Source organism: Vitis vinifera, chromosome 5, assembly GCF_030704535.1.
Source record: "Vitis vinifera cultivar Pinot Noir 40024 chromosome 5, ASM3070453v1".
Taxonomy (NCBI): Eukaryota; Viridiplantae; Streptophyta; class Magnoliopsida; order Vitales; family Vitaceae; genus Vitis; species Vitis vinifera.
Window position 1 is genome coordinate 24,040,601 of NC_081809.1, and position 19,656 is coordinate 24,060,256.

Below are 19,656 nucleotides of genomic sequence, written 5' to 3' on the forward strand. Positions count from 1 at the left end.
ACTTTACCATTAAAATATTATAGGACGGAAGATGGAGTTGATAATTATATTTGATATTTATGCATGTGTAAAAAATATTTTAAACCGATCAAGAAAAAAGACAAATAAAGATGTGTGAATGATAAGGACATTTTTTTAAAAAATTTTCCTAAACTTCATAGTAATTATGCTAAATATATACCTTGTTCAACTATTACGAACCTCATTAAATCTTAAAATATTATCGTTTCAAATATTATTCAGATGTTGTTACAAACATCTTTATTTTATTACTATTCTTTTTTCAGCACTTTTATCAACTTTTTATTTTTATTAAAGCTTAACAAGATATAAGTGAGGAAAGCATCTTAATTTCATGTTGATTGAAATAAAAATATATTTCCATCTTAATATTTTCATAGAAAAACTTAGGGTTCTAAAATTGTCACAATATTTGTTTTATAAGTTACAATGTATTTTATAATGGGAATTTCTTTTTTACTATAGTATTTAAATTATTGATGGGTTTTTGTCCATCATATTTTTCATATATTAATTATATTTTTATTTTAGGATTTTATTTTTTTAATATCAAAAAATGGTAATTAACACAAAAATTTATTTGAAAAATGTTAAATTTCATCTAGCAACAAATATACAAGTAAAAACCTCTCAATTCCATTTTTTTTTCCATCTTATATTTTTCAAACAAAAACCCTAATTTATTATATAAAATAAAGTGTGTGGTTTTTTTCCCTTTATTTATTTATTTATTTTTTAGTAGAAAACTTTATTCTAAAAATTGTTTGTTTCTATAAGTCGGAGATCCAAACAGGCCCCAAGATTTTGCCGTTTGGCGGCGTGGAAAAAGAAAAAAATGGGTTTAAGAGCCTCCATTAGGTAAAAGAGAAAGATGTTAGCTTTCATCATCATCATCATCATCATCTTCTCTGCTGCTGTTGCTGCTCTCACTTTCAGTGGGTCCCACTCCTCCACCTGGGCCCACCGCCATCTTCTTCGATCTAGGGCTTCAATTTTCCCAACTTCGTTTCTCCACAGGTGGGTTTATCATCAACCCTTTTCTCAATTCCATGCGCTTTTCTCAGTTTTTGCGGTTTTGTTTGGATTGCCAAATTCCCGAAACCCTGCTGTTTTGATATCAAATGAAGGCAAGAAGATGGGTTGGGAATCGTTTTGCTGAAAAACCCATTTGTTTTGGTTGTGGTTTTGAACTGGGAAAAGCGGATTTTGAACTGATTTGCCAAAAAGGAACCTTTTATTTTTTCCTTTCTGTTTTTGGGTGTTGGGAAACAATGCATTTTTAGTGAAACCCATTTCTTGGATGGTGTTTTTGGATTGGGAGGATTGGGCTTTGAAGTGGATTACCAAAAGGGAACACTTTTTGGGGAGGGTGTATTTCTTTGGAGAGCGAAATAAGTGCTTCTGAAATGGTGATTTTTAGATTCCAAATTACTCTGCTTTTTGGGCTTTTTTGATATTGATGGTTGATGGGTGCTAAAGTTTTCTTTCTTTCTTTCTTTCTTTTTTTTTTTTTTTTTTTTTTTAATTTAATTTCACGTCCCATTCCTTCAAATTTTTTTGGTTAGTATATGTTACTCTTGTTGTTGATTAGTAATTGATATTGATTTAGAGACCTCTTTTAGAAGATGGAAGGAAAGGCTATGTAGGAACTGTTGGTATCCATGCTGTGGTTTAATTTCCATAATAAGATTATTGGAACTAGGGAATGCAAGTAGAATGGAGGAAATGCGCTTTGGACTATATATATATATAAGAACAGAGGAGAGTTTAAGTCACAAAATTATAATGGAGATCAACTTATCAACCACAATATGAAGGGTTTACTGCATAAGGTTTTTGAGAATCATACAGACCTTTCCTGAGGTTTCTGAGATAACAGTATCCTTTCCTGCCTAATGCTGTCGACAATCCTTTCCTGCATAATGCCATTGATGATTTTTGGTAGTTTAGAATACCCCTTGTTTAGTTGAAGCTAAGTGAGTCATTTTCATTTCTCTAATTCTTTGTCACCATTTCTCCACTCGCTCCCTTGACCTCATCTCAATCAATTATTTTCTACCTGAGACATCCAATTTGCTTTCCTGTTAGTGCCTATTTTATACATTGTGTGTATTTTGGTGTGTCCTTAGCTGCTGTTAATATATATTTGCCTATCGAAAAAAGCTAGTCCTTACAACAAGTCCAACTGAATCAACATGTTCATCTTCCAAAATTTATCTTTGCAACTAAGAAAGTCGATGAGATTAAAAGAAATAATCTTTGTTTAGATCATGTTCATCACAATTTTGCATTAGTCAATAGGTTGGATTTCTCATTTCTATAACTGCCATTTTCATCTTGATATGGCAGCTGGCCTGCATTTATAATCATTTTTATTTCCATATTCTGCCATGTGCATCACTGCTAAAACCAAAGTTGATAGCATCTTCACTTTTTTCATCATTCCCATCACAGCTATCACTCAAAGTCACCATCATCTTTCACAACCAAGCACAAACACCAACCACTGGGAAAAATGAAAACCGTTGATTGTATTTGATCTTAGTTTGATCTTTTGCAATTTCTAGTCATTCTCAGAATATTTAAGGTCCATTTGTTGGATTGCTATGTATTTCTGGTTCATTTCATGATGTTTTAAGCTTTTGGGACAAATGGTTGCTTGATATGGTATCAGAGAAGTGGTTCCTAGATGTCTTGAGTTCAACCTTCTTGATCTATATATTTTCTGTTTTGTTTGTCTGTGACTGGTCCCATTTGGTACAAAATCACCTAGATTTGATCATTTTATCAGTTTGATTTTCATATATTTATACAACTTACTTGAACTATTAGGCAGTTGCTATAAATGCTTAGAAGAAAGGATACAGGTATCAACAGTTAAAATTATCTGGTCAAATGAAGGAACTAAATTTTCAATGGAGTCGCTTCTTTAGCGTCTCTTTTTCAATACATGTATCACTTACTGATCAAAAAAAAAAAAAAAAAATTTTCAATGACTTTAATGAAGAAATGAAAATTTTAATCCACTCTAGTCTTCAGATAAATGGTTTTTTTTTTATGAATAAACGGTGTGGGGAGGAGCCAGGTCTCCATGGGTATTGTTCACAGTTTTGGTCCTCTGCAGAATAGAGAACTACCTTCCTGTCCATGGCTGACCATAAGCTTGTTCCCATTCCTTTGCTTTTTTATTTACTGTAACAATACAAACTTCCCAACCTCATGAAGATGCCCTAAAAAAATAAGTTGATCTAACAAAACCTTGCTTCTCATTATGGCTTACCAAATTTTTAGAAGTGGTGTGCTGGTTAGAAAATGTTCACTTCTGATATTCATTAAGGCATGGATGCTGTAAAGATTTTGCCATTAATTTGAGGCTTGTAAATTTGAATATCATTAATAATCCTCAAATGCTAAATCAAATTTGGAGATCTTCAGAATATGTAAGGAGCCGAATTGATAGTTTTTTGGAAATGAATGTGCCAGTTGGAAGATCACTTTGTTATCTATGCACCATACAATTTATATGTGATCTAAGACCTAAATTTGGTCCAGTATTTTAATGACTTAGAAGTGTTGACATTTAATGCACAAGCTACTTAAAAGTTGCTTTGTTGATAAGTTTTAGTATAAAATTTCAATATCTTTTTTATTCCTTACAATATGCAATCTAACCACCAAGTATAACATTTACTCTCACTAACACCATTCCTATGTTTTTTCCTTGTTATGTGCTTACATGCTTGTTTTTCTTCTGATAAAAGCTTAATATATTGCTATTTTTATATTGAAGTTTTCTAAATTTCTGGTTGGCTTTTTATTTTTTCTTTATAATATTTGTTTTCATGTGTTATGCATTGTGAAAATATGTACTCAGAGCATCATTGAAGTACCAATCATGTGACATTTGCTCAATCATTTATCCTAATGCTTACATCTCCTCTTAGCTATGTCATAATAGAAAACAGTTGCCAAGTGGAACAGATATGGTAAGTGCTAGTGCTGAGGATTTCTGCTTGAGACACACATGATTGATGTTGCTTTGAGAACTAATGAAAAAATGATGTTGGTTGGGCATGTTCTTGCGTATCTTTCCTTGTGTGGGTGTTACAATGATGCTTGAAGAATGACTCCACTTCTTTTTGTAGGAGCATAATGGAGAATCCATCTTCTTTAGGGTTTGATTCAGATGAAAGCGACCCGGATATGCAAGCTGAAGCCTATGAAGACCATGAAAGAATAGAAGATAAGCTTCCAAATAATTTGGATTTATGTGCAGGTGAAGATGACAAGATAGTAGAACAATCTGTTATAAACAGGGAAGTGTTGGAACCATACATAGGAATGGAGTTCAACTCAAGAGATGAAGCTAGAGAGTTTTATGTTGCCTATGGTAGGCGTACTGGTTTCACTGTACGCATACATCATAATCGCCGTTCACGAGTAAACAATCAGGTTATTGGTCAAGATTTTGTTTGTTCAAAAGAAGGTTTTCGTGCAAAGAAGTATGTATACAGAAAAGATAGAGTTCTTCCTCCACCACCAATCACCCGAGAAGGATGTCAGGCAATGATAAGGCTTGCTCTAAGGGATGGAGCAAAATGGGTTGTCACCAAGTTTGTGAAAGAGCATAGTCATAAATTAATGAGTCCTAGTAAAGTTCCATGGAGGGGATCCGGAAAACATTTAGTCAGTGAGGTATGTCAAAGGTTAATTATTATACTAGCAACTAACTTTTGTGAAAAGTGGGATAAATTATTTGAAAATTGATAATAATTTTGTATATTGAACAGTACTTCTATTATTATTATAAATATCTGTTGATGAGGTAATTAAGGAGAGTTTGCATTGTAACGTGGTCCACTAGCATATGCCATGGTGCTTGCTATGGATTGATATCTAGATGAACTTGATTAGATAAGGATTGATATTAGCAACATTTGGGGGTTAGTTTAAAGGATTTATTTCCTTGTGGGTAGATTGGATTTTTTATGACAAGACTTGATATTTTTTATAAATTTTTTCCACATCATGCTTAATCTTGTAATCTATTTAAACTCATCTTCGGTTTTATTTATGCAATTGCATCAACCTAGTTGTATCTTCTATTTCCATTAAAAAAGCCATAAAAGGAATGTTCTCTCATGTGTGCATAGGAAAATGTTTAGAGGCTTAGTTTTAGCTGCTAGGCAATGTGTGTGAGCTTATCAACGTACCTTTGAGTCAAAACAAGTAAGCTACTTGGCAACTTGTGATTTAACCTTTGGGTTTTGATGTTAAACTATTTTTAGTGATTTGTTTTTGTCCAAAACCTGCTGTAGGTGATGCATTTCACACTTGGGTCAACTCATTATGTCTAGTGAGGTTGACCATGTTGTGGTAAGCCTGCTTAGGCTCTTCTTAAGTTTCCAAAAAATGTATCGAGAATTTCTATGGGCTTGGTTGAAGAGGAGATGTGGGGGGCGAGTTAGCTTTATCAATGCGTGATTCTATTGTCTTCCCCTATAGAGTTGGTTTCCTATTACCCTTGGTAGTTAGTTAGCAGTGAGGTTGAGAAACCTCTTACTTTGTGCTCACAACAAATTGGCTATTTTTAGTATGCTTGTGGGTATGCGAGGTATTTTTAGTATGCTTGTGGGTATGCGAGGTGTAAAGAGATTGGTAAGATGGGAGCCGGGGGGGGGGGGGGGGAGGAATATAGGCTCTAGGGCACTTTGAGGAAGAGAAAGGTTGTTTGGTTATCAATTGAGAAGGAGCTATGGACTCTAGAATGCTCAATGAATTATGAATGGTTTTGCAAGGCAAGAGAGTGGGAGTAGCAAGGGTGTGGATGTAGTGGGGAGGGGAAGTAGGGAACTTCCTCCGATTGGTAAATGAAGATAAGAATTCTCTCATGGAATGTTAGAGGGAGGGATTAGTGATTAGCAGAAATGAGAGGCTATTAAATTCCTAATCAGATTGCGAAAGGTAGCGTTGGTTTCCTTAGACCAAAGTGCAGGAGATGTAGGTGAATTTGGTCAAGGTAGGCAGTTTTAGAGTGGGGAACTATGGAGGCAATGGAAGCAATGTGTGGTATTGTGTTTTTTTGGGATAATAGGGCATTGAAGTTGCTTAGAATGAAAGTGGGAGTTAATTCAATCCCCTATCATTTCAAAAGCTTGAGGATAATTCTATGGGTGTTTACCAAATTGTATAGGCCACTTTAGAGGGGGGAGCAAGAAGATTTTTGGGCAGAATTGGGAAATATTTGAGGTTTATGGGAAGATCCTGCAGTGTGGTGGTAGAGATTTTGATGTGGTTAGGTTCTCGGGTAAAAGAAGGCATTGTGTTAGGCTTTTTTCAGCCATGAGACGTTTTATAGAGGTAAGGAGGAGTTGGATCTGTGTGATCTTCCATTGATTGAAGGCCCCTTCACCTGGTGTGGAGGCTAGGACAATTTATCATTGTCAAGATTGGGCTAGCTGTATTGGAAGATTGGGAGAATCATTTCAACTTTTGCATAGTATTTTACCAAGGCCAATTTTTTATCAAGGGCTTGATTAAAAATCGGTGGTTAGGATCCAATTCCAAGGGTTCTTTTAGCTATGTTCTTCCCTCTAAATTGGAAGCTTTGATGCAGTTTAGGGAGGATTTTGACTTTGGATCAATAAAAAGAGTAGGATGGGTGTTAGTGAATTGATGCTATCTTTGCAAGGGTGAAGAAAAATCAACAATCACATCCTTCTCTATTGTGCTAGAACATGGATGTTGTGCATGTGCTGTTCTTTCTGTTTGAATTGAAGTGGGTGTTGCCCTATTTAGTAAGAGAGACTCAATAAGTTGGTAAGAGAGCACTACTTTTTAGGTAAGGGTTCCTAAATTTTATATACAAGTTACTACTACTTTCTGTTTTTAAAAACAAAAAATTGGAAGTGTATCCAAACAATCACATATCAATCACCATATCGTTTTATATTGATTGGTATCTATCTTTTTATCATTACACCAGGTATATTAGGACATTCAAGGCTTATTTTATGAGATTACTGGCTTTGCATTTATTAGATTCATTATGACTATATTTGATGCTCTTGATTCTCGCTTCCTTATTTTATTTGGTCTTTTTTTTTTTAATCAGAGAAACAAATCATTTCATTGAATTGTATGAGAGTATAGAATGAAGGATGAGTTATCCTTTCCAAAAAGCAAAATCTGACCAAAAAGAAGACAGATCTCTTGGAAAGAAAACAAACAAGAAGGGCAATAAGCAAAAATTACAAAAAACCTTCCAATATAAAACAATTCAAAGCCAACACAAAGACTAATGCTTATGGGGATGAAAAAGGTCCCCTAAAGAAGTCTCTAACTGAGAGGCCTGATCCTAGTTAGATAATCTTTATCACTCCTTTGCAATATGCATTTCCCTCACTTGTTGCATCTTTTTTTGTAGCTGCAAAATCGGTTGAAATAACATGTAAAATATCACTATGCAGTATTACTTGTAGCTTATTCAAATATTAACTGGCGACTGAAGTATTCACTCCTTCCAGGACGAGAAGGATAAGAGAATCAGAGAACTATCCCTTGAGTTGAACAATGAGAGGCAAAAATGTAAACGACGGTGTGCTGCATATGAAGAACAGTTAAATATGATTTTGAAAGATTTGGAGAAACACACAGAACACATGTCAAGAAAGGTTTCTGATATAGTACAGAGCATAAGAGAAATCGAGGAGGAACAATCAGAAGACTCTGACAAAGAATGGAGTTAGCTGAGCTCGTACCATTTCTTCCTCTCCCTTTATTTGCCTTTTTTCTCAAGATGGGTCAGTTGAGCTCATTTTTCATTTTCATGAGATGGATGTTAAATTTTTGCTAATTTATCTATCGTTTGGGTTTGTCAATCACTGGGGTGGGTAAAAATTATCTGTGCTCATCAAAAGGGTTGCAGTAATGCTCAAGTCAATTGTCCTTCCTGTGGTATTGGTAAAGTCATTCCCAATATTTTGGCCATGGAATCGTTCACTTAAAAGCCCCCTTTTTTTTTTTTTGAACTTTTGTTTCAAATGCAGCACAATTTTTTATCCAATTGTCGTAACATTACATTTGTACATCAAATCTGTAATATAAACTGTTTTCTTATGAAATGTGTTCAGGTGGAGAAAACGGAAAATATTTATTGGAACTAGCAGGGCCATTTTCTTTGTTTTTTTTTTGAACTTTTGTTTCAAATGCAGCACAATTTTTTATCCAATTGTTGTAACATTACATTTGTACATCAAATTTGTAATATAAACTGTTCTCTTGTGAAATGTGTTCAGGTGGAGAAAATGGAAAATATTTATTGGAACTAGCAGGAGACGATGAAATGTTAAACGATGAAGTGGCTTTATGAGATTACTGCAGCACTTTGAGCTCAAAGATTGAAGCAAATCCCAACACCAAGACGATGTTTCCAATCGAGGGTAGGCAAATCTTGGCTGCAATTCTCACTAAAACCAAATCTACATGCATTAATCTTGATTGAAAAGTTGCATTCTAAAGTCTGAGGACTATTTGCTCAGTTGGATGTCTGTCTATAAGGTGTACCATAGTTTCCATTGTGCTTCTCTTGTATATTTAAGAATGGAGTAAGGGTTTTGGAATAAATGGAGATAGGGTTTTCAGATTTTTCTATCAGTTTTCATCTGTTTTCAGGGAAATGACTGGTACAACTTTCTTTCTGGACAAACACAGCTACTATATATATTTACACGTCTCTTAAGAAAATGACAGATGAGTAAAAGATAATAATAAGGTGCATGTTTTTTTAATTCAGATGATAATTACCCTAACTATTGTCCACTGGGTTACTACTGGGAAATTGGTCTTGAGGGATGCAATGAAGCTGAGTATGGGAAAACAGTTTCATATGCTTTAACGGGTCCAAGTGAACTTGGCCTGAAAACCAAATTCGCAAAAGGGTCCCTCACAGCTTGTAGGTTAAACACCAATGGTACTGCAGCAAAGAAAGTTTCAAGCTATTTCTACAAATCGAAATGACTTTCTTTTCATAATGGGTTGCCCCCTACAAGGGGTATTTATTCCAACTGTTGGTAAAGCAAACCTCAGGTGATATGGGGCCTCTTGTTCCGACAGGGCTTCTGGTTCTTTCCATTGAGCAAATATGGGGGTACAAAACAAAATGATTTTCTTGCAAGACTAAATTAAATCCATATAATAAAGGGGGTTTTATTTCATTTCAGGTTGCTGTAACACATTTTCATTGAAACAGATACTTTATCACATAGGTTTTGCTGATTGCTTTAACATCATTTCTGCTGAATTTGCTTTCTCAAAACCCCAAGAGGGCCATAACCTTTCTCTTTAACCTCCTCTTTGCTACAATTACAGCTAGCAGTGTTGAGATTTATACCACATTTGAGACATATACCTTTGCACCTTGAGTCGCATACTGCATTGATGGTTATCTCCAAATGCACCATGTCCCTAATGTGCTTTGAAATGTCGATTTCGGTTTCTTCAGGAGGAAAATACAGCCAATCATCCAGATCGATTGAAGCTTCATCATCTTCTTCACTACTTTCAGTAGAGGTTTTGAGTTTGTCGTCTTCCCCAAAGATTACTCCCATGTTAATTACCTCTTGTTCTTCAATGGGTTCTTCAGTTAGTAAAAGTGAGAAGTTGGAGAAAATGCATTCAGCAGCTGGCTCACCACACCTTAAGCATGGAATGAAAGAAGATTTGAATTAATGGCCAAATAAAATATGCAGCACAAGGAATACAGAAAAATGTAGCATAGGTCCCATTTTAAAGCCTGTTTGGGATGGTTATAGCTTCCTATTTTTTACCTTCACGAAGTTGAAGCTAAAGTCATAATTTTCAAAGCACGGTACATAAATCAAACAGGAAATTGGCCATCATTTGAAACGCCACAAAATTCTGTTCTTACAAGTATTACTGGGAATTATGATACCTTTTATCATGTTATCTTTGAATCTCGAAAGACCATAGGAGAAGATCTATTCATGCATAACTAACTTTAGTATACCTTCACCCACTTTTGGGGGGTCTTCAATTAAAATCATTTTACCTATCCAAAGGAAAAGGAAAAGGACAAAAAAAGTGGTATCTGTAGTACAATATAAACAAGTTATACAAAAAATGCTTTTAAAAATATCATGGCGAGAAACAAGCAAGGAACAACAGGGTAAGCTAATAACTTGTTTCCTTGTATTGCAAATTAACAATATCACATGCATAATACCCCTTAAAATGCTACAAAAAACAAGGTGTCAAAACATTCCCTAGGAATTTGTTTACCCAAAAGAGAATTTAGTACATGTATACCAAAAATATGAAAATAATAAAAATATAGAGGCGTACCTAGAGTGTAGCTTGAAAGTATAACATGAATAACAGTGAAGAACAAAAGCAACGGGATAGTAACATGAATAAGTCAGAACATAAAGGCATGTATACAAGCAAGAAAACCATCAATTGAAGAAAAGATGCATGAAAAAAGTAGAGGAAAATACCTATTGCAACCAAGGGTGATGACAGTTCTTAAAAGCCCATCAAGCCTCAACTTGTGCTTCTTCCTTGTTACGTCAATGGAGATGTGTACAGGTGTTCCCTGAGGGTAATCCTTCGCTGCTTTTGTGACCCTTAATCCCATCACTGAAGCCCTAGATTTTGAGATCTCTGTTGAAAGTTTTCCTAATCCAAGCCTCTCCAAGGTTGTGCAGTGCTCCACATGTAAGATTGAAGGATTTCTCTTGTAAACAACTGCCCCTTCCCATGGTGACCCCGTATCTTCAATCTCTCTTTCATCGTTCCAATCAAATTTTTTTGTGTTTTCTTCATCAAATGACTCAAAGTTATATCTTGCAGTAAACTTCAAGGCACTGTGTGGTTTGTTTCTGGAAATTGGATGGATACTTTTGGTAATAAGAGGGATTCCACGTGATATTTTGCAATGAGTGAAAGCACAATTTGGATCAGGAGAACTTTTGCATTTTGATTTATATAGCTTGAAATGGCTAATATTCGAGGAGGGAACCATGGAGGATATGGAGAATACAGATGACATTTTACTATATTATGATATTGGTCAGGGGAAAACCTAGGGAATAGAGAAGTGGATAAGATTTTCACTAGGGAAAGAGATGGAGCATAGTGAAAAATTCTTGATGCATGGGAACTGTTAAATTATGGGATTAAGTGTAACTCTTAACTCAAAAATAAGCTGCATAAAGCTGACATGCAAGCAGGAACCCAACCGAAAACAGCTTAATCCTGTAAGAATATTAAGTATAACATAGAATAAAATAAGTAGTGATGAATGTTAATGAAATTAATAGTATAGAAAATATTAAAAAGGAATAGATGCAATCATACATTTTAAGCATGATGTTTCACTTAATAATATTAAGGATTTGGGCAGAGACTACCCATCAAAGTGGGGGTTTAAAGCATAGTGGGGTTTATCATGGGGGAGGGATGGGAAGGTCATTCTTCAACTAAGAGATATCGGGATGAACATTTTAGTAATTCACAGTGCACATCCATGAATAGAATTTCTACAATGAAGTATCATAAATATCATCACATATTCAATTCAAGATTCAGAAACACTGAACATTGTAAGAAAAAACTAACCACAGAGTAATGTGTTGATTCTAGGGAACAAATTTTAGAGCCATTGGCAGAAAAAACACTCTCCTTGACATGGTCCACCCAGAAATTCCCAGAATTGTTGAGACCCAATAGTGGCATAGATAACAATGAAATTCAACATTTGCATACACAGGATGCGTGCTTAAGTTTAGAAAATATCAACAATTGGATATACCTACTTATAACTCCATAATTTATGACTGATTTTAGGAAGTATTTATAATATTTTTAACATTTAAAAATTTTCATCTTTCAAATATTAGAAAGGTTAGAAACACTTTCTCAAATCACCGACAAACACGCTCTAAATTTAATTTGCCTTTTATTTTTTATTTTTTATTATCAATAAACTGAATGAATATGTAATATCTGATGGAGGTACAGATAGAAGTGCTTTTTCTTTCTCTCTCTTTTTCTTTTCCTTAACTGACCCACACAGAAAATGTCTTGTAACATGTTTTCAAAAACTATTTCCAGGTATTTCATGAAACTGAATCATTTTTTTATTTTTTATTGTAAAGCATTAATATTATTTTCCCCATGCAAGTTCATTAGCAATTGAAAAAAACTCAAAAACCAAACTTTTCATCATTTTTATCCTGGAAAAATAAAATATTCCTAAACCCCCATTTTCAGTTCCTTCTACCAACAGACCTGCCTTGCTTTTACAATCACATATTTTCGCTTATACTCTAAATTCACTTCCAGGTTCGCTATAAATCGATGAGCTCACCCTACAAATTCTCACAAACATTATAACAAACACATGGCTTGCACACTTCTGCAACAGTTACCAACATAACCCAAATGCATAACAGCCCATTTCTCAGCCTCAATCCAAATTCAGCCTATTAAAAAAAACCCCAGATTTCGAAAAAACAATCCAAACATTTCCCTAACGTGGGTCTCAATTTCACACAATCAGAGCAAATATCTCCACAATTTAAGAAACAAATACGTAAAACAATGGAACGACCGGCACCTGAGGAGATGGATTTTTCCGCCCGGCGGTGACCTTCCGTGGATGAACGGAAAATCCGGCGCCGGCGAAGAGAAGTGGCGGAGAGAGCTGTACCGTTAGCAGATAGAGGAACTGAGCTGACGTTGAGAACCAGAGCCTCCAATTGTATATTTATTTTTATTTTGTTATTATTCACTTTTCTTTTTTCTTTTTTAATATTCACCCTAATAATACAAATTTAATTTGAAAATATTAATTAAAAATATCTAAACAAATATGATATTATTAAAATTTATAGAATGTATGATAATTTTTTAATATATTTTTAAATATCTCAAAATATAAAAATTATTATAATATTAAAAAGTTCATTTTTTTTAAATTTATTATTTTTTACCCTCTTGTAATTTTAAAATAACAAAAAAATTAAAATGTTCTATTTTAATTATTTTATAAAAATTTAAAATCTAACACTTTTGTTTTTTTTTTTTAAAAAAAAAAACTTTAATAACCTTTAATTATTATTACAAATTTCAAAACATTATTTTATATAATATAAAATTTATATTACATGTATTTCATAAAATTATATTAGTTTAGAGAAAACTTTTCCATTTTTAATTGTTGGAAAACTTTGAATTTTCTTTTTAAAATGCAATAATAATAATAATAATAATAATAATAATATTTCACCCTTCAATTTTTTACCCCAAGTCGTAAATGAAATTATATTAAAATCGAGAATATGTTTTAGAACATAAAAAACTTTTATCTTCCTTTGTAGAAAACTTTTTTTGTCTGATTATATTAAGAAACAAAAAAAAAATGAGAGATTTTTTATATTGGCGAGGTTTTTGGATAGTTTCTTTAGGCCGATTTGGAGACCCACCCAACTCCAGCATAAATAATTATAAATTGTTACAAAAATTAAAATTAAAAATTGAAAGAAAATAAATAAATAGAAAGAAAAGAAAAGTATATCTATTATCTAATATCTCATCAACACGTGGCAGCGCAGAGATGAAACACGTAGCTAGGCAACAGGAGATCATTCTAGCCGCGTCGCAGAAGTTGGCGACCCAGAGTTTCTTCAGGAAACAGTACACGATACACTGGGCTTGACTGATGTTGGTACACACGAGTCCTATGGACCGTCGATCTGATCCGGTGCCTCGAGATCTGCGGTCGGCACTCTGGGAAGACGGAAGCGAGAACTGATTCAATAGCTGGTCTCACTCAATTAGCAGATCAAAAATCGAACTCTAAAGTAAGCTTTTTTTTGCTCTTAATGTAGCTGTTTGGCTCGCTTAGATTCTACTCTTCCTCTGTTTGGTTGGCGAGAAATGTCGGGAAAGCAAAAAAAAATTTTGGGATGTTTGGTCGTTTTGTTTTAGGGAAAATGAGGGCACCACCCCAACTAAAGGCGGATTCTGATGTTAGGATTGGTTGATTGGAGCTCAGACTGTGAAAATATATTACCCAAATTCTGAATTTTGCTGCATTTTCTCAGCAACCAAACGGAGTGTTGTTGAAGTGATAGAGGATGTTGTCTTTTACGTTTCTTAATTTATATTTGTGAGGATGAATTATTGGTTAGTTGTTGAATGACAATTCAAGGAGCTGTGGGCTTTTAGGTTGTTTGGCATTATTTTCCGGGGAAAGCAATTCAGGAACCTGTTTCCTTCTCCCTTTGATTTTGATTTGGGTGGAAAATTTTTATAAGAAAGAGTAAATTAAGCTGACTGAAGCAGCATGATGAAATTCTCTAGTTTCAGCATAAAGCATTATTCTAAACAAATGGAAAGAAATGATTTTCCTCCCCAGAAGAATCTTTACAGGTGTGACTTTCAGTCAATAGGCGAAAAATCAAGGCTATTTTTATCTGAATGGGTTTATGGTGAATTCTGAGGAAAATTCATCATGTATCTTCAGTTTGATGCCCAAAAAAAAGAAAAAGAAAAAGCCCTTTAGTTATTCTAGCCAAGGTATTAATCATCTATGATATTATGCCTTTCCCATCTCAATTTTCTTTTTCTTTGATTCTGTTTTTGTTTGATTGTAAAATTTCATTATGAAGATGTGAGATTAATCCATGTGAGTGTGAAGATGTGTGATTAAATGGGAATGGAATTTATAATTTCATTCTTTGAAAAATGGCAAAGAAGAAGTATCTCGACATGATATGCTAGCAATCATCCGTAATGGGAATGTGAATTGTCGGCTTTTGGAACAGAAAAACTCACAGTTTCAGTCTTTCAGAAACATGAGATATTTATTAATCATTGTGTATTTTCTTTCAAAAAAAATTCATGTAGGAACATAATGGAAGGCACCTCAGGTAGACCTGATTTTGTAGAGAGTGATGGGGGTTCAGATGATGAAACCTTTGAAAACTTTGGGGAACATGAAGGCTCAGAAGATGGACTGTTGAGTTGTGATTCACCTGTTCTAAATGAAGAGTTGATTTTGAGGGAACCGACAATGGAAGGTTTGAGTATGCAAAACTTGGAACCATTTAGTGGGATGACTTTTCCATCATTAGATGATGCGAGGAATTTCTATTATGAGTATGCCAAGCGTGTGGGATTCACCATAAGGACAAACCGAATCCGTCACTCACTAAAGAACATGGCGGTAATTGGCAGAGACTTTGTTTGTTCTAGAGAAGGTTTTCGTGCAGCAAAGCACACATCTAGAAAAGATAGGGTACTTCCTCCACGGCCAATTACAAGAGAAGGGTGCAAGGCAATGATAAGGCTGGCAGCAAGGGATGGGAACAAATGGGTGGTCACAAAATTCGTAAGAGAGCACAACCACAAACTAATGACTCATTGTAAATTTTCTGGGGAGCTACCAATTATAAATATTCTCAGTGAGGTATGTGGGAGTTATATTTTAGAGGATCATGTTAGTTACCATTTAGTCGTAGTGCTAATGTTATGTGACTAAATGATAAACGCCAAATCTTATCATTGTCAAAGTTTTGTTGAGTTATGTGAATGTGATCTTTAAATTGAATATTGTCCAAGTTATGTGAATGTGATCTTTAAATTGAATATGTTATCCTTATCATTCATAAACCACTTTACGTAATTCTGGGGTTTGTTTTGTTTGTCAGTGAAACTAGTTAAAATGCACCTGCAATAAATTTGTTATTCGTTACCGTCATGCTTTATTCCCTTTGTATGATTTTACATTACCTGTTGAAAACCCAAAATGGAAAAAAAAAATGTAAAATTGTTAAATAAAAGTTATTTTTGTCGGTATACTCAATCAGTCACAATGCTTAGTTAACTGGTTGGCTTGAGCTTAACTTCAAGCTTTACATCCTTTTTGTACTGGTGCTGCTTATTTGATTACACCATAGGTTGCAGGTTGCTAAAAGAAAAGTCATACAAATTTGAGCTTCAGGCTCACTATAGATGGAAGGACCCCCTCAAATCTGATCACAATTGTTCCTCCTACAATGTTTGTGAAGGGTTCTTAGTAAGAGGAGGTCAACCACATGAAATGATGAGGTGTCTTAATCTGAGGGGAGATCAGCACATAGTGAGAGAGGTAGGAGAGAGAATCATAGTGACCTAATATGAGAAGCTCGTACTTTGGGAAATCCTAGATTCAGGGAGGATCTTAAGAATTTGGGAGAGTAAACTTTTGTTTCTGTTTTTCATTTGCTATAGAAATTCAACTTTCGTTGTTCTCTTAGAAACAACCCCCAGTAACTGTCATTGATGATGTGGATGTTTGTCATGCTTACACATCTCACAAACATTGATGAGCCCTTTGTCCTGTCCCTCATATTTGAGCTGACAAGAATTTGATTTGTGTCAAAATTATGTAGTGAGCTTTCAAATTTAGCTGTCAAATCAAGACCCTCAAAACAATCCCAGAGTATTTGATGGTGTACCAAGTTCATATTTGATGCTATAGCCATGCTGCCGACTCTAGAAGGTGTATTAGGACTAGGGTGTCATGTCAGGTCTTACACCTTCAAGAGGATATAGAAGACTACTCAGAGGCATGAGGATGCAAGTGAGTTAATCTTCCACTTGAGATCTACATGGTGTCAACCTCATTTAAAAGAGAAGCAGATGACTTGACCTCATTTAAAGGAGAAGCAGATGAAGTGCTTGGGGCATCTACTTGAAGATTGCCACCGTGCCCTAGTACTGTAACACCTGGGCAGAGGAGGAGGTATGTAGATGGCAACTCTGTATATCCATTCAGAGGTAAAAGACATTTGTCACTATATATGTAGGGAATTGTCTTTGTCCATGTGGCACCAGGTTGTAGGGCATATGATTGGTTTTTTTTTTTTGATTTTTTTTTTCTATTGATAATTTCACTATGATAGTCCATGCTATAGTTGGACACAAGGCTTTTTGTGATTGGACAAGTATAGTGCTAAAATAACTCATCAACATGTAGCAATAAATATGTTTTAAAAGGCTAAAGATGGTCCTAAGATGTTTTTCCCAAATGAGGTGAGGGGTAGCCCTAAGGCGGAATAAGGTGTAAGCCTCAACCTAAACTAATAAATAAATAATAAAAAATTCTCAAAAAACAAATGTTAATAAAATCACATGAAACAAATAATAAGAAAAATAAAAAATATCATAATAACAAAATTAGTTGTTTGTTATTATTGACAGTTTCTAATTTATTTCCTTTTTCTCTTTTCTAAAATTCAACTCTCTCATGACTTCATTAAATAATCTTTTGCACTACCATCATTATCAATAGTAGGAACTCCAAATAATCATAATGATATTCAATTGCTCTATTATCCTCTCTATCGATGTTAAAGTCCATCCATTCTTCTTCTTCATCTATTAATTGCATTGATGTTTTCTTTATCTACCGATAATATGATAATGATTATATATGAACTTAGCCACTAGAGCTTTTTCTCAATCTCCCTTTTCTCCTTATGTTTAAAGGTTTAATTAGAAGTGAACTAATCCCTTCAAAGATTTAACCTAAGCCCAAGACAGAACTTATAAAATTTATACCAAAAGCCAAAAAAAATATAGAATCCATTAAAAGTCATTGAATATTAAGACTTAAGCCTCTTATAAAATAGATACTAAAAGCCTACAAAGGTCCCAATCCCATTAATGTCCTTTGAATATTTGAGGCTTAAACCTCAATAGCCTTGAGGTGATACATCTCAATGATGAGGCTTAAGCCTCAAGTACTCTAAGGCTATAGCTTCAAGGCTAATACAAAGAGCCTTGCCTTGGGGCGAGCCTCAAAGCATAAACCTCAGTAGCCTTTTTAAAACACTTCACTAACAATTAACCTCTCATGTCCAGTGGGGTAAAGGTTGATAGGGGACTCTGACTATTGTTTCTTGTATTGGCACTCATCCATCTTAATATCCTTGTTTCAGTAAGCTCTTTTGTGGAGATTAGGTGATGAACTGGCCCTCATTGTGATCGTATTGTACTGTGCATTGTTATTTTTTCTAACATAGACATAAGATGTGGTATGTATGAATGAAACGGTGTTTTGTATGACAAATGTATCATATTGTGTATCATAAGTCTTTGGCAACTCATATGCCTCCCACAAAAGTACTTGCAAAACTATGCAAATTCTTTTACGACGTCTTTTAGCCTTCTCGCCAAATGGTAATTACTTTGTGTTCACACTGCTAACCCTCCTCTTATAGTCTTTTTCACCTATTGATATTAATTTCTTATCTATTTCATTCTAATATCTAGTGTAATTGTGGTAACTTCAAAAAAATTTCTCATCTTTTGCAAGAAATCCAGTATATTTACATTGCCCTCATCACATGCTTCATCTCTTTTCTCTTTAGCATACATTTTTTATTGAATGTTAATGTTAATTCTTACATTTTTAAGATTTGAAGATCAATTATGATATTTTTTGAATTTTGGAATATTTATATTTCATTGTGTTGAGGAGATTCTGTTGGAACAACTGGTTATATTTCACGCTTACAGTGCTTTCAGTCATATTTTCCTCTAAAATTTTCCCTGACTTACTGTCACCTGCAGCTAACTCCTGAATGCATAATGTTTTCTCAGGAAGAGAAGGATAAGAAAATCCAGGATTTATACAATGAATTGCAGCTTGAAAGAGAACGATCTGCAGGATTTCAACAACAGCTAGGCATGATTCTCAAAGATCTTGAGGAACATGCTGACTTCATGTCTGTAAGAGTTGAAGACGTGGTTAACAAAATGAGGGAAATCGAACTTGATGATCAATAAGCCACAGATAGAGGTGCTGTTTCTCATGACCCGTTATTTGTCCCTTTTATCAAATTACAGCATCAACTTCTCCACAGTGGCTAGCTGTCTTTGGAATCTGAACATCTTCCATCTCCTACCACATTGCTCATTGGTAACAGACATCCTTAGTTTGGTTGAAACCCAGCTCCATTCAAGTACAGTTTTCCTCAAACTCAAATCATTTAATGAGTTTCTGCATTTTGAAATTTTGTTGGTGATTGAGTTTTGTGTTACCTTCTTCTCCCCCATTACCAAGCCTCAAAGTTCTCCTTCACATTAGGACTGTATTTCCATTTCCTTGTTCTGTTGTACTCAAACTGTTTCAGTCCGGGTATTAGGTAATTATTACCCATGAAGAGGAAGACGATGATGCCACAACGACAATGATGATGAGTTTGTAATAGCAGCAATGCCCATGTGTTTGAGTGTGTCATGGAAGAAAATTAGGTTTTAAACAGTTCCCTTTCTGCTTCTAGTCCTCTGCCTTAAACATGTAGTTGCCTTTGATGATCAGCAGGTGTATGACTTCTCCCTTGAGGATGTTTTGGTGGAAGAGCTGCCCAAAAAACTCTGACGGAGTGTTCAGATGGTCTCAACAGATACTTGCATAAAGATTTCCAGGAATCAACAGTGAGATTTGGCCCAAAAATTTTCAGATATTAAATTTTCTTTATAAGTCTTTTTTTTTTTTTTTTTGCTCTCGCTTAGGTGTTTGGAATATTGGAATAGGAAATAAGAATGAAAAATTCATTCCAT

The 19,656-nt window shown here is 34.5% G+C and overlaps 3 protein-coding genes across 6 annotated transcripts; 2 read left to right on the forward strand and 1 right to left on the reverse strand.

Annotated features, from left to right (window-relative positions):
- The first annotated feature begins 706 nt into the window (after positions 1-706).
- Positions 707-8,676, forward strand: LOC100245844 (protein FAR1-RELATED SEQUENCE 5). 4 transcript variants are annotated; one of them, XR_785884.3, is made up of 4 exons: positions 707-1,038; positions 4,167-4,716; positions 7,548-7,823; positions 8,319-8,676. XR_785884.3 is itself a non-coding variant. In XM_002265054.5 (4 exons), exons 1-3 carry the CDS (start codon positions 893-895, stop codon positions 7,767-7,769), a joined length of 918 nt encoding a protein of 305 aa, XP_002265090.3. In that variant the 5' UTR covers positions 777-892; the 3' UTR covers positions 7,770-7,777; positions 8,319-8,676. The 4 variants fall into 4 exon arrangements, 1 of the variants encoding a protein (XP_002265090.3); XM_002265054.5 differs by having other exon boundaries at positions 777-1,038; positions 7,548-7,777; XR_785885.3 differs by having other exon boundaries at positions 789-1,038; positions 8,154-8,331.
- A 527-nt stretch (positions 8,677-9,203) lies between these two features.
- On the reverse strand, positions 9,204-12,939 carry LOC100854910 (large ribosomal RNA subunit accumulation protein YCED homolog 1, chloroplastic). The gene is made up of 3 exons (XM_002265095.4): positions 12,659-12,939; positions 10,536-11,295; positions 9,204-9,717 (listed from the first exon to the last, which is right to left on the reverse strand). The coding sequence occupies exons 2-3, from the start codon at positions 11,087-11,089 to the stop codon at positions 9,309-9,311; spliced, it is 963 nt and encodes a 320-aa protein (XP_002265131.1). The 5' UTR covers positions 11,090-11,295; positions 12,659-12,939; the 3' UTR covers positions 9,204-9,308.
- A 711-nt stretch (positions 12,940-13,650) lies between these two features.
- LOC100262716 (protein FAR1-RELATED SEQUENCE 5) lies at positions 13,651-19,656 on the forward strand. The gene is made up of 3 exons (XM_010652275.3): positions 13,651-13,904; positions 14,953-15,514; positions 18,694-19,656. The coding sequence occupies exons 2-3, from the start codon at positions 14,960-14,962 to the stop codon at positions 18,877-18,879; spliced, it is 741 nt and encodes a 246-aa protein (XP_010650577.1). The 5' UTR covers positions 13,651-13,904; positions 14,953-14,959; the 3' UTR covers positions 18,880-19,656.

What these genes read in the sequence shown, in the direction of transcription:
- LOC100245844 (XM_002265054.5), top strand. Translation starts at nt 893, where the DNA reads ATGTTAGCTTTCATCATCATCATCATCATCATCTTCTCTGCTGCTGTT. An exon ending in CCAACTTCGTTTCTCCACAG is followed by an intron (nt 1,039 to 4,166) that starts GTGGGTTTATCA and finishes TTCTTTTTGTAG; the next exon opens with GAGCATAATGGAGAATCCAT. An exon ending in GAAAACATTTAGTCAGTGAG is followed by an intron (nt 4,717 to 7,547) that starts GTATGTCAAAGG and finishes CACTCCTTCCAG; the next exon opens with GACGAGAAGGATAAGAGAAT.
- LOC100854910 (XM_002265095.4), bottom strand. Translation starts at nt 11,089, where the DNA reads ATGTCATCTGTATTCTCCATATCCTCCATGGTTCCCTCCTCGAATATT. An exon ending in ATCACCCTTGGTTGCAATAG is followed by an intron (nt 9,718 to 10,535) that starts GTATTTTCCTCT and finishes TCCATGCTTAAG; the next exon opens with GTGTGGTGAGCCAGCTGCTG.
- LOC100262716 (XM_010652275.3), top strand. Translation starts at nt 14,960, where the DNA reads ATGGAAGGCACCTCAGGTAGACCTGATTTTGTAGAGAGTGATGGGGGT. An exon ending in TTATAAATATTCTCAGTGAG is followed by an intron (nt 15,515 to 18,693) that starts GTATGTGGGAGT and finishes ATGTTTTCTCAG; the next exon opens with GAAGAGAAGGATAAGAAAAT.